Below are 14,613 nucleotides of genomic sequence, written 5' to 3'. Positions count from 1 at the left end.
CACAAAAAATAAGTTTTTTTCTACCTCAAATTGATAAAGATCATAACTCTGCTAACTTTCCTATGGTGGTTCTGTAATTTTTGTATTTTTCAGTAAGAAAGTTATTTTATTGATTAAAGACTGTTTAATCTGAGTAAAAGTATCAACAACTCGCCTGATATCAGGGACATTGTTTTTAAATTTTCAAGGATCTTCTTCAAATTATCTAGCCCTCATATGAACATGTTTTTGTGTAGAAACCTTATATTATTTCTTAATGATTTATATATTTATAGAGCACCGAGTCCTCCTCCTAGAAAGAGGAGGAAGATAGAGGAATCTGATGATGAGGATGACATTCCACATATCTTACAGGGAGAGATAGCTAGACTGGGGGCACGATTTAAAGTCAACTTAAATCCTTTATTTAACAGTAAATCTAAGGCAGTACACTTAATATGTAAATTAGGTAAGTCACAAAAGCAGAATAACTTCAAGAGTTCCAATATTCTTTATATTAAATACAGAATACAAATAAAACTTTTTGATTACACTAGTAAACTGAACAATTAAGTAAAACCTGAGGGATGTTGAAGTAAAAGTACTATGAATATCTAAACACTAAGAAGGCACATTATGTTTGAAAATTACTGTGTTGGTGTTTATAATGTATTTTTCTCAATGCGCTTAATTATTCCTTTGATTGAGACATTAAGAGAAGACAAGAATTCTCATCTAAAATCATGAATGATGTCAGTGAAGGAGCTAGGTGTTTATCACAGATATAAGTGAACTCCTTTTACATTTTGAATTGTTTGTGGTTCCAGAGAAACAAGACTTTATCAATTTTAGTCATTTTTTTTTACATTTGACTTGAGTTTAACTCATTTAAAAAAAATTATACCTGTTTTTTTGGGATTGATAAAAGAAGGCTCCCTTCTGATTTTGATTGTTGTTTAAAACTGTCTTTCTATAGTTACTGGGCATTAACCATCAGATTTAAGTCAATATTCACATATAACACATATCACACATTAACTAGAGTATGTCAAGATTGATTTACTCAAACATTTTACTTGAATAAAAGAAATTCCTTTCTGTTTATTATCATAAAACACAGATCAAGTGCAAATTTAAGTGGCTTCACTTAAAAGTTTTACAGGTCTCTAGTTGTTTCCCTTTATAACATTATATGCAAGCAGGGGCATCATTATCCCATGGACACATTCATTCTCTATTTATTTATGCTAAAGTAATGAGACTGTTTGTCAGATATTTTATAACTTCTGATTGAAAACCATCTTGATATTTCATTTTATTATTGTTGTGTTTTTGATATGCAACTGAAAGGAATATTTTCCAACCTGGTGGACTTTAATTCCCTAACAGGATGCATTAAACATATCTAAAAGATGGCTAAGAAAAATTATTTATAGGGAAACTTTTAAAATCAATATTTATTTTTTTTCTAACATTTTTGGTAACCTTTTGAAACTACTTGAAGCAACTGCAGTTTAAAATACCAATTATGTTGTTAGCTTATTTAGACTTTTATTAATCAATTATTTTTTTGTTTCCAGAAGAAAAAATTTCAGAAAAATTGAATGATGAAATACATTAGCAGAATTTGATAACAGAATCAATACATGTCAGATTTTGAATGGCTTAAGGGAATTTTTGTAAGGAAACAGTAGATAAATCTCACTTGCAAAAGTAGAAATTTATATTAAGGAAAGATTCATTCAAATGGTTTTAAAAAGATTTGGGAAAAATGTCACACTTCATCCCTTCCATTTCTTCTAGAACTTCTATAAGCCTAGGTATTGCTTGGCATATTCCACATTTTCAATCTGTTTAAAGGGAAATTTTAAGCTATTTTAAACTGAATGTGGTTTTTGTCTTGCCTTGAAATGAATGAAAAAACTAGGCTTTTTTTTCCTAAGGTCAGTGGCAGCATATATAAGTTTGTGGTTATGTCAGTTTGCACAGTTATATTAATTTTGTAGAACCACCAGTGAAAGCTAAGCAATATTTGGTATGCAGTTGTAAAAGAATTGTAAAAAAAATCAATAGAAAATTTACTGGTTTTCATTAAAATTACATGGAAAGTAAAAATGATGTCATGAATAGAATGCAAGTATGTAAATTTTCACAACAAAAAGACATCTCCTTTTAAGTCATTGTACTAGCTTATTTATTTAATATTGGTTAATAAATTCTTCTTTGAAATTGTAGCTAGAAAAAAACTAGAAATAATCTTATTTGACTTTCCTATTTGTTAAAAATTATCTGAACATAAAGTTTTAAATGGTAGATTTTGTTCTTTATCAACATAACTAGCCAAGTTTGTTTTCATTGTAATTACACTTTTTCATGAATGACTTATTGAGCATTTAAGAAGGGTGGCTATAATTTATTTTAAAAATGTCCTCATTTTGTCAAAAAAGATTGATTTATTCAAATTAACAAAATTGTATGGCCTGCAATGACTTAGTGTTAAGGTTGAGAATCTCCTCTGCCAACAAATATGTGTCAGGAAATGATAACAATACATTAGATTTACCTCCCTTTGTATGTAAAAAGTACAAAATTGTTACAACTCTGCATAAAATCTTAGTATTGCTGACTATTTCCCAAGATGTTGGATACAGTTCCTGATTACCTGAGACATGACAAAACTTAACATTGACAATATTGGCAGGAAATTTAGAGATCTATTTAGGTTTATATTCATGCCTTCTCTTAGGAGAGTTGTTTTAAACAAGGATACAAATTCTTACCTGAAGATGATACTTCCAATCATATTTCCTTGAAGGATGTTTTTCACTCTTTAAACTTAACGATTTTTATTATTAAAAGCTTGAAATTGACCAAAGATGAGTTCTCTTCATGACAGTTTGGAGAGAAGAATGATTTTGGTAGGATGTGAAAATATTTATCAGGACATCTCTCCTTAAATATTAATGGAATTTGAGAGGACTTTTTAAAATTTTATCCAATAAAATCTTCTATCATCTCAAATGTAAAAAAATTAAAAGCTTTTTGAAAAGTTTAGAATCAATAGTATAATTTTAATTATTTGACTTCCGGTCATATTTAAACTATTTTTATTTGCAGATGATAAAAATTTACCCAGTGTGCCTCCTATAACTGTGACAGTACCAGAAAACTATCCAGATACCAGTCCAGAATGTGACTCAAAACTTCCTGAATATGGTAAGTGTCTGCCAATTGTAGGCTTTGTAACCTATTCTGACATCGGACTCTGACTTCCTTTACACTGAGTTGAACTGTGCACATTGCTATGTGTTTTGTTATATTCTACATTGGGTAGAGGTACAGGGGAGGTTTGTGATCTCACAAAACATATTTAACCTTGCCACATTTTTGTGTCTTTCCATAGTGAGGAGTCTCTGGCCTTTGTTAATCTTGTATGGTTTTTTTTTTAAATTTGAGTTCATTGGTATGGTTTAGAAATCAGTAGGAAGTCCATTTTCACTGAACTAGTGCACATTTTTATTTAGGGGCCAGCTAAGGCCCACCTCCAGGTGTAGGATTATATCGCTGCGCTGAAGACTAATAGTTGGCTTTTGGCTGTTTTCTGCTCTTTGGTCAATTTGTTATCTCTGTGACATATTCCCAATTTCTAAAAACGTTGAAAGGAGATGTGGTATGATAGCCAATAAGACAACAATTCATTAGAAGCTGTCTGAATTGTAATTTGTTCATATCTTCTTGTCTTTCATATTTTTTATTCCAAAAATTTCATTGAATAATGCCCTTTCATACCTCAAACTAATTCATTAGTTTATTTGATCTAGTGAGCTTTTGCCATCATTGTCCATGGCCCTACGTTGTATCTTTAAAAAATCTCTTCACGAAGCAAAATTCCATCTAGTACATCTGTCTGTCTGTCATATTAAGGTGGTACAAAAGACTACAGGGAGATAACTCTGTAAATTCAGCTGAATGTTTTAATCTTGTTATATTGTTAAGTAAATATAAAGCTTCTCAATGATCAAAATTAGTGTTTGTCAACCATTTTTTTCCCATAATGTGTCTGGTTCAAATTTTTTGAAATTTTGATATTTTTGTCAAAGGGGTCAAAGTAAATATTTAGTCAACCATTTTTAGCTCACCTGGCCCGAAGGGCCAAGTGAGCTTTTCTCATCACTTGGCGTCCGTCGTCGTCCGTCGTCGTCGTCCGTCGTCGTTAACTTTTACAAAAATCTTCTCCTCTGAAACTACTGGGCCAAATCAAACCAAACTTGGCCACAATCATCATTGGGGTATCTAGTTTAAAAAATGTGTGGCGTGACCTGGTCAACCAACCAAGATGGCCGCCACAGCTAAAAATAGAACATAGGGGTAAAATGCAGTTTTTGGCTTATAACTCAAAAACCAAAGCATTTAGAGCAAATCTGACATGGGGTAAAAATGTTTATCAGGTCAAGATCTATCTGCCCTGAAATTTTCAGATGAATCGGTCAATCAGTTGTTGGGTTGCTGCCCCTGAATTGGTAATTTTGAAGAAATTTTGCTGTTTTTGGTTATTATCTTGAATATTATTATAGTTAGAGATAAACTGTAAACAGCAATAATGTTCGGCAAAGTAAGATCTACAAATAAGTCAACATGACCAAAATGGTCAGTTGACCCGTTTAGGAGTTATTGCCCTTTATAGTCAATTTTTAACCATTTTTCGTAAATTAAAGTAATCTTTTACAAAAATCTTCTCCTCTGAAACTACTGGGCCAAATCAAACCAAACTTGGCCACAATCATCATTGGGGTATCTAGTTTAAAAAATGTGTGGCGTGACCTGGTCAACCAACCAAGATGGCCGCCACGGCTAAAAAAAAGAACATAGGGGTAAAATGCAGTTTTTGGCTTATAACTCAAAAACCAAAGCATTTAGAGCAAATCTGACATGGGGTAAAAATGTTTATCAGGTCAAGATCTATCTGCCTTGAAATTTTCAGATGAATCGGTCAATCGGTCGTTGGGTTGCTGCCCCTGAATTGGTAATTTTGAAGAAATTTTGCTGTTTTTGGTTATTATCTTGAATATTATTATAGTTAGAGATAAACTGTAAACAGCAATAATGTTCAGCAAAGTAAGATCTACAAATAAGTCAACATGACCAAAATGGTCAGTTGACCCCTTTAGGAGTTATTGCCCTTTATAGGCAATCTTTAACCATTTTTCATAAATCTAAGTAATCTTTTACAAAATCTCCACTGAAACTACTAGGCCACAATCATCTTTGGGGTATCTAGTTTGAAAAATGTGTCCGATGACCTGGCCATTCAACCAAGATGGCCGCCACGGCTAAAAATAGAACATAGGGGTAAAATGCAGTTTTTTGCTTATAACTATGAAACCAAAGCATCTAGAGCAAATCTGACAAGAAGTTAAATTGTTAATCAAGTCAATATCTATCTGCCCTGAATTTTTCAGATGAATTGGACAACTGGTTGTTGGGTTGCTGCCCTCCAATTGGTAATTTTTGAAGAAATTTTGCCGTTTTTGGTTATTTTGAATACTATTATAGATAGCGATAAACTGTAAACAGCAATAATGTTCAGCAAAGTAAGATCTACAAATAAGTCAACATGACCTAAATGGTCAATTGACCCCTTAAGGAGTTATTGCCCTTTATAGTCAATTTTTAACAATTTTCATTAATTTGGTAAATTTATGTAAATTTTTACCAAATATAGTTCTCTGTTACTAATGGGCAAAGTTCATGATAGATATAATTGTAAGAAGCAAAATCGTTCAGTAAAGTAAGAACTTCAAACACATCACCATCACCAAAATACAATTTTGTCATGAATCCATTTGTGTCCTTTGTTTAATATGCACATAGACCAAGGTGAGCGACACAGGCTCTTTAGAGCCTCTAGTTTTAAAATTAAATGAGCTGAATTAATTTAAGTTAAAGTGTTTGGCACCACCTTAAACTTTTAAAAAAAACCTCCTTACTTCGAACAACTGAGCCAAATATTACCAAACTTTATCACAATTATCTTAAAGGAATTTAGTCTAATAATTGTATCAGGGGTTGTGATCCATAATAACAAACAGGACAAATTTTGCTTAAAAAAGAACACTATGGTAAAATTACATTTTTATATGATTCCCAAAAAATTTTGAGATCGTATATCTGCATCGTCACCCGAAGACACATTTGGGTTACGGACAATAACTTTAGTTTAAATAAATGGATCTCTATGAAATTCATTAAGAAGGTTCAATACCACTAAAGGAAGGTTGGGATTGATTTTGGGGATGATGGTCCCAATCATTGAGAGATTAGGAGAACAAAAGGGGCACAAAATTTTTCGAGTTTTAGGATAATAACTTGTGTACAAGTACTTTTAATGCTCTAAAATTGTACCGCAATATTTCAATACCATAGATTGGGATTCATTTTTCGGGGTTATAGTGCCCACTGTTTAGGAATTTATAACCAAAAACAAGCATTTTTGTAGTTTCCATACAATAACTTGTGCATAAGTGTATGGATCTCTCTGAAATTATACCACAAAGTTCCATATCGCGAAGGGAATTCTGGAGGTTGAATTGCCCCAAACATGCAGGAATAACGGGCCTAAAAAAAGCAAAAAACAAGCATGTTAGTTTTCCAGACAATAACTTGGGTTTAAATAAAAGAATCTCTTTAAAATTGTACTACAAGGTTCCATACTGCAAAGGCTTGGATTGAGTTTGGGTTAATTAGTCCAAGGAGGGATTCAAAAAGTTTGGGTGGGGGGATTTTTTTAAGATGTTCATATTTTTTTTCAAAATTTTTCAAAATTTCAAGTTTTTGAAAAGTTTCAAGAAGAAATAAGAGACCTTCACTTGCACAGTATTGGGCAATAGATTTGTAAGATCTTTGACCACATTTTTTGTGTGTCAGAAACCTATATTATGTCAAAAATTCAGACAGTATCAAGCTTGAATGTTGTGTCCAAATTTGACCAAACTGTTCAGGGTTTAAACCTCTGCACTCAATGAAGCAATTTATCGTCTTATTGCAAGCAAAATCATTTTAAAATACTTGCCTCGTAATTATGAGCCATATTTGCTTTTATGAATACTGTTAACCAAACAAACAAGTTTGTCTAAATATTCCATAGTGTTTCCTGTTTTTTTTAAAATTTTAATAGGAATATAATTATATTCCATATTGGCCAGGTGAGTATTTCGAGCACCTGTGTGCCTCTTGTTTATACAGTAGTTTTGAAAACTTTATGGTTTGTAGTTATCATGATGGGTCGTAATTTGTTTACCAAAATTGCTGTTTTCTTCCTCTCACATTTTAGTTTCTATGTTGTGTCATGTGTACTATTATATGTCTGGTTGTCTTTCATTTTTAGGCATGGCGTTGTCAGTTATCTTTCGATCTATGAGTTTGACTGCCCCTCTGGTATTTTTCACCCCTCTTTTCACCACTTGAACATTTATCTTATATTCTGGCAATTGTTTCCACAACAGTGTAAGATCGTCTAAACATTTGCCTTAGACTTAATTTGTTTCGAATAGCAAATTGAAAAATTTCCAGGAATCAAATTTGTGTAACTGTGCTTCATTTATAAATATTTGCTGCTTATGTAAGCAGACTGGAAGATTTACTTCAATTTTGTTGATCATTTTATTTAAAATTGGCAGATGATAGACAGTTTATATAGAAGTTTATTTGTGAACAGTAACAATAACATATCAGGTTGTAAGGGAGTCAGGAGGTGCAGACAGAAACATGTTACATTCTTTTTATAGAAGCTTTCTGGATAAGTGTTCACTTGTTCAGGTTTGTTTGTTAACATTACAAGGGTGCTGGTGAAGATTTGTTTGTTTTTCTATAACAGCTAATGCAATTAGTACTTATAACAGAAATTATACCAAATTCCAGCTTCCTGCAGAAAAATATTATAATTTGATGCCAAATGTATAGTGAAATTATCCAGAAGTAAAGTTTTTTCTTTGCCTGAAACTCATCACTTGGAAAGCATGATTAGTTGTACTTTTAAAGATTGCAAAACTTGTTTCCCAATCCACTATAAATAAATATATATGTTTAAACTAAAGATTTTTCCATGATTTTTACTTCTTATTTTTTTAAAGGGAAAATTAAGACAAAATTTGTGGCAATTTCTCTTCAATCCTGCACATTTAATTCAAACCCATATATTTTACAGTGAATCCTCCACAAACTAAAGATAAGTCACCCCAATCAGATACACACAAATATGCACCTATTACTTGGGGTTATGCTTAGTAACAGTGTTAATTACTATTCCTGAATAACTGCACTGTATGTCTGGGTAATAATCAGTTGTAGAAGTGAAGCACTCCATGTTTTCTCTCTTTCAGATAGGTTAAAAAAAATAGTCATATGAACACAATTTATTAATTCTAACATTCTTTATTTTGAAATAGATCAAAACTGTTGCAAAATTTATTCCTCAAATGAGTGCCAGACAGACACAAATTTGATTTGACATTGACTAATTAAATGAATCCCTCAGGTGGTAATTATACAGTAATCAGGATTAAGATGTATTAGTCACTTGGTTTCAGCAGATTTATTTATTTAAACGACTAGTTGGCATGAAAAGAAATTGATGGAATAAAAATCTATTTGGTTTAGTGTTACTTGATAGTTAACAATATTACATTTTCCTTGCAAACATTTGTTTGAAAATTTGCATTGTATTTCCTTTTGTAATTATCTTAGATGTTATTAAAATATACAATATTGCATAAAAAAATCCATATTGTTTCATAAGTTATAGACGTTTTAGCAATGCATTTTTATGCCCACCTACGATAGTGGAGGGGCATTATGTTTTCTGGTCTGTGTGTCCCTTCATTTGTGGGTCTGTTCGTTTGTCCGTCCATTCATCCTGCTTCAGGTTAAACTTTTTGGTCAAGGTAGTTTTTGATGAAGTTGAAGTCCATTCAACTTGAAACTTGTAGAGTTTTAGAATTTTTACCCTATATCATAGCCACTGAACATAGAAAATGATAGTGTGGATGGGGGATTCGTGTACTTGGGACACATTCTTGGGTTTTATTTATCTTTAATCTTTCTTTATTCCTAGTTATGAACGTAATAAATCATGCAAACTTAATCACCAGTGACAACCGTCTGTTAGTTAAATCACATTAAGTGTTTAACTTATTATTTATTAATTGACCAAGTTATCATTTTTAGCATCATCTTGGGAACAACTGCCAAACTATTCAAAGACAGCTCTAACATGTTATGCAATAAACTTATATATATATAAGTAATATAACCATGTTTCTCTCTGATACTAAGAAAAAAAAAGTTGTCCAATTACTGCAATTAAAAAATACATATCAAATATGCTGTGTGTACTGTTAGTTATTAAAAGTACTTAAAACAAGAATGTGTACCAAGTACACGAATGCCCCACACACACTATTATTTTCTATGTTCAGTGGACCATGAAATAGGGGTAAAATCTCTAATTTGGCATTAGAATTAGAAAGATCATATCAGAGGGAACATGTGTGATAAGTTTCTATATAGTTGATTGACTAGACCAAAAACTTTAGCCTGAAGTGGGACAGAAGGACAAATGAACGAACAGACGAACAAACGCACAGACCAGAAATAATAATGGCCATAAATGGGGCATAAAATTACCCACATCAAGAGGTCAACAAAGGACAGTTTGCTATACAATATATCAATTTTTAATCACTCATTCTTAAAAAAAGTTGTGAATAAAATAAACAGAGACTAAGGATACAAAAGATTTGCCATCAACAATCAAGTCATGTTAGATATATAGAAACAATCAATGATAAGTCCTGACTTGAAATAGGGACTGTTTCTCAGATCCTATGGATAACAGGTCAACTATTATATTTGATGTACAGAATAATTGTTGGGTGTACATGCCTGTCATGCAGTGTTCAACTGACCTAGGAGTATACTGCACCTGTATTGTTCAAGGTTCAGACTCACAACCTCAGTTATAACTGGCTAGAGATACAGTAGATGAACTACTTACAACACTCAGCTATAAACATAAGGTCCCCTTATTGTAGCTAACACATTTGAATATATGAAATAAAAGGGAACACAGTAGCAGTATTTCATGAATTAAATGTTTGTGTAAATAAAATTATATTGAAAATTTGCACATTGTAATGTTTATTCTTGTCTTTCAATCCCATCATAGCACACAGGTACTAAATTTTAGTGTTAATTTCTGCATTATTTCAATAAAATCAAGGACATTTAGCATTGTTGGCACACCATCGGTACATTCAAGTTAATGTGTCCAAAGATGACGTGCATTGGGAATCTCATGGCATGGTATTTATTTAAATGTTATCTGAGAATAGTGGTAGAAACATTCCCCTAATTCTCATGGCCATATCATTTACCTGTTCCTAATCAAAACAATTAGTGATGTAACATTTGTTATATAATAAAGCTGTTTTATTGGATCATTATCATTATAACAACTAATGTATGACATCACAAGCCAGAACTTCAAATGCACATTGATTCAAACGACTGCAGCCATAAAACAAAAAACATAGCATGTTTTAATTTACAGTAATAAATTGAGTTATTTTATTTTTTTTAGAAACAAATGCTTTCCTGAAATCAGTTCATCAATCCATGTCTGTTTTATTACTGAGAATGCCAAACAGATACACATTTACAGAGCTGCTTGATAAATGGGTAATGTATATTTCTTCATTTTGAGATTGTTAGTAAATCTTAATTAAACTGTGAAATATGTCTTAACTTAACTTTTTTGCAATAATGTCTCAGATATTTTTTATTAAAGATATGAACATTTTAGACAACATATCTATGATTGATTTATTTGAGGGGGACATAGGTTGTCACTATAATGCAAAGTCTCAATTGCAAAAAGACATTCAGGTACTGATTGGATATAATTTTAGACAGCAGATTAAAACAACACCAATATTTTGAAAATAACATAGACATTCACAAGATATATGCTATGAAGCAAATCATTATAATAACATTGACTGTCTCAGTATAATGAATGTATGATTGTATTTTAAGGAAATGAGTGTAAGGAAAGCTTGTGCTGCCTCAGTTTGAACTTGCTATGCTGGTATCTGATGGTGACATAAGTGTACTGGGAACCAGGCTCATTCCTGGCAGAAGGTTATTCAAGAACTACTTAAATAACATTGGAAGACATGATTTGATCAGGAGAGTTCTGATTGTGTCATATGGTACAAATGATTTGATTCAGGAGACTTTGCTGGACAAAATACATAGACAAAGCTGTTATATATAGCTATATATTTTGTATATTAAAATCAAATGAAAATGGTTTGAAATCTTTCATCTATGATAATCTCATCATTTATTTAATTTGTTAAAAAAGGTAATGCATCAGTCAACAAGATGAAGGTTGATAGAAATAGCAATATATCAGTTTTAGTTGTACTTAAGTTTATTTATGTGCCTCCAGTCAGATATCAGTTACAAACTTAACCACTATGGTCAAAATACGCTGTTGTCGCTGGCTGAAACTTTAAAAAGATCTTCTTTAACACACTCATTTCATTTAAGTAAAATACAGTCGACTCTCGTTATCTCGAAGTCAGCCGGACCAGAGAAATATTTCGAGATACACATAGTTCAACTCAAACGAAAACTTGAAGTTTCACAGAACAAGGGACACAACTCTTGCTTAGCTTGCTAAAGCTAAAATAAATCAGGGTGAATATTTGAAGGGGATCAATATTCTGGTATCAGATCAATGTTATTGTATGTCATGGTCTTTCATTATTATAATAACATTATTTTTACTTATTCAATTGTTTCAGTTACAACCTTTTACTATGGCTTTTATCTGAGATAGTAATTTCCAATCGATAGTTCCGTTATTCAGGTAATTTATAGTTGACAAAATGGTTTATTCTCAGATACAAGAGACTTTAGAAAATTTAGATTCCTCTTCATTTTGTTTTATCTCACTCTTTCTTTTCAAAAGAAAATACAACAAGATTAAAGACACCGATTGAGTAGCTTTTAGGTGATCATCAACAGAAGTCATAATCCTTACTTTATATACACCCAAGGTTCTAGTGTAGATCACAATTAATTGTTTTGTAAACATATTAAATACTTTTTCATGAACATTAACAATGCATCACTAATTATTTATAAAAATTCTATAAAAGATAATCTGAGGTACACACACCTAGAAATAGCATGTCATAAATCAATACAGTGGTCAGTGACTGGAAATTTAACTACATGTGTATTGTCAGATTAACTCTTCAATCCATTTAAATGCCGGAGGTCATGTTTTGACATATGTGTATTAGTTCGAGATAAATAATGAATTTTTAATGCTTTTGTTAACCTTGGGATGGTAAATTTAGTTCAACTCAACCGAAATTTTGACTCATCCAATTTCGACTCATAAGGAGTCGATTTACATACATTTATATGGAACAAAGTTTGTGACCACGTGAAAACTTCAGCTCATCCGAAATTTCAAGTCAGCCGAGTTAACTGTATGACAAAGGGATCTTATACAAAAAATCTATTTAATGACCCACATAGGATATAAAAAAGAGAAAAGACAAACATGCAATAGTAGGTCACTTACACGTTTTTAGCTCATCTGGACCAAAGGGCCAAGTGAGCTTTTCTCATCGCTTGGCATCCCTCATCTGTTGTGATCTGTCATCTGTTGTCCGTCGTTAACTTTTACAAAAATCTTCTCCTCTGAAACTACTAGGCCAAATTTAATCAAACATTGCCACAATCATCATTGGGGTATCTAGTTTTAAGAATGTGTTAGATGACCAGGCCTGCCAACTAACATGGCTGACATGGCTAAAATGCAGTTTTTGAATTATAAATCCGAAACTAAAGCATTTAGAGCAAATCTAACGGGTAATATTCTTCATAAGGTGAAGATCTATCTGCCCTGAAATTTTTAGATGATTTGGACGACCTGCTGTTTGGGTTGCTTGCCCCTGAATTGGTAATGGAATATAGTTATAGATAGAGATAAAATGTAAACAGCAATAATGTTCAGCAAAGTAAGATCTACAAATAAGTCACCATGACCAAAATGGTCAGTTGACCCCTTAAGGAGTTATTGCTCTTTACAGTCAATTTTTAACAATTTTTTCATAAATTTTTGTAATCTTTAACAAAAATTTTCTTTTCTTAAACTACTAAGACAAATTTTACCAAACTTGTCCACAATCATTATAAGAATATTTAGTTTAAAAATTAGATCTCTTAGATGAACTAGAGGACATAGAAACATTCTGGGAAGGAGTAACAAAATGCTATATAAAGAAACAGCAACTAAAATCTTAGGTTTTAAAGAGCATGGGCATACGCCCTGGATCTCCAATGAGTCATGGAAACTTGTAGACGAGAGAAGACAACTAAAGGAAAGAACTAACAACAGTAGATCAGAAAGAGTTAAGAACAATTTAAATGCCAAGTATAGCGACAAAGACAAGGAGGTAAAGAAAAGTATGAGAAATGACAAAAGCCAATGGACAGACAACTTAATTGAAGAAGCAGAAAACGCACCAAGCAATGGTATGATGAAAACAGTATATCAGGTTACTAGAACAATTTGCAATGAAAAACAGAAACCACCTCAAGTCATCAAAGAGAAGTCTGGAATTTTATTATCAAACCATGAGGAAAAACTTAAAAGATGGAAAGAACACTTTCAAGAAGTCTTGGATAGACCTGAACCATAAATAGCACTTTACATCAATTTAAACTATGCAATTGAGGAAAGAGAGATAGATACTGGTCCAATCAGAAAAGAGGAAATTACAAAAGCCTTGAAAAGATTAAAAAATGGGAAGTCAGGAGGCATAGATGACATTACAGCTGAGATTCTAAAAGCAGATACAATAACAACCACTAAGTATTTGCTAAAGCTCTACAATATGATATGGGTTGGAAACGAAATACCAAAGGAGTGGAGTAAATGCCTAATTGTTAAAATTGTAAAGAAAGGAGACTGGACATGTTGTGACAACTACAGAGGCATAACACTACTTTATGTGCCAAATAAGGTATTCACTAAGATTATCATCCAAAGAATACAAGGAGGAATATATGAAGAGCAAGCTGTCTTCAGAAGGGAGAAAAGCACTACTGAACAACTATTTGCTTTAAGAAACATCACAGACAATGTTCTGAATGGAATGTTTCCTTATACATCAACTTTGTAGACTTTGAAAAGGCGTTTTATTCCATACACAGGGAAAGCTTATGGTCCATCTTAAAAGCGTATCACATTCCAGACAAACTCATCACAGTAATAAAACTCTTTTACGATTCATTTGAGTGTGCAATCATAGATGAAGGAATACAATCAGAATGGTTCAAAGTAAAAACAGGAGTAAAACAAGGATACATAATGTCTGGCTTCTTATTTCTGTTAGCCATTGACTATGTCATGAAGCAAACAATAAAAGATCAAGAAACAAGAACTAGATTGAAATTTACCACCAAACTAGAAGACCTTGATTTTGCGGATGACCTAGCATTACTATCTTCCAGCTTTCAACATATGCAGTTAAAAACAAGTAAACTTCAAGA

At 32.1% G+C, this 14,613-nt stretch overlaps 1 protein-coding gene across 5 annotated transcripts in view; it reads left to right on the top strand.

Moving 5' to 3' along the window:
- Positions 1–11,204, top strand: part of LOC134681024 (mediator of RNA polymerase II transcription subunit 15-like) — a 112,816-nt gene extending 101,612 nt beyond the window's left edge. For 4 of the 5 annotated variants that reach the window (XM_063540396.1, XM_063540395.1, XM_063540397.1 and 1 more), the window contains 4 exons: positions 276–448; positions 3,097–3,195; positions 10,616–10,713; positions 11,071–11,198. In XM_063540396.1, the coding sequence (XP_063396466.1) occupies positions 276–448; positions 3,097–3,195; positions 10,616–10,713; positions 11,071–11,109 (409 nt within the window). In that variant the 3' untranslated portion in view covers positions 11,110–11,198. Of the gene's footprint in view, positions 1–275; positions 449–3,096; positions 3,196–10,615; positions 10,714–11,070 lie in introns of all 5 variants that reach the window. The other variant, XM_063540394.1, reaches the window with a different exon arrangement.
- Positions 11,205–14,613: the final 3,409 nt, after the last annotated feature.

Source organism: Mytilus trossulus, chromosome 8 (genome assembly GCF_036588685.1).
Source record: "Mytilus trossulus isolate FHL-02 chromosome 8, PNRI_Mtr1.1.1.hap1, whole genome shotgun sequence".
NCBI classification, from domain to species: Eukaryota; Metazoa; Mollusca; class Bivalvia; order Mytilida; family Mytilidae; genus Mytilus; species Mytilus trossulus.
Note: the sequence above shows the minus strand (reverse complement) of the source record. Positions and strands in the feature narration are given on the sequence as shown.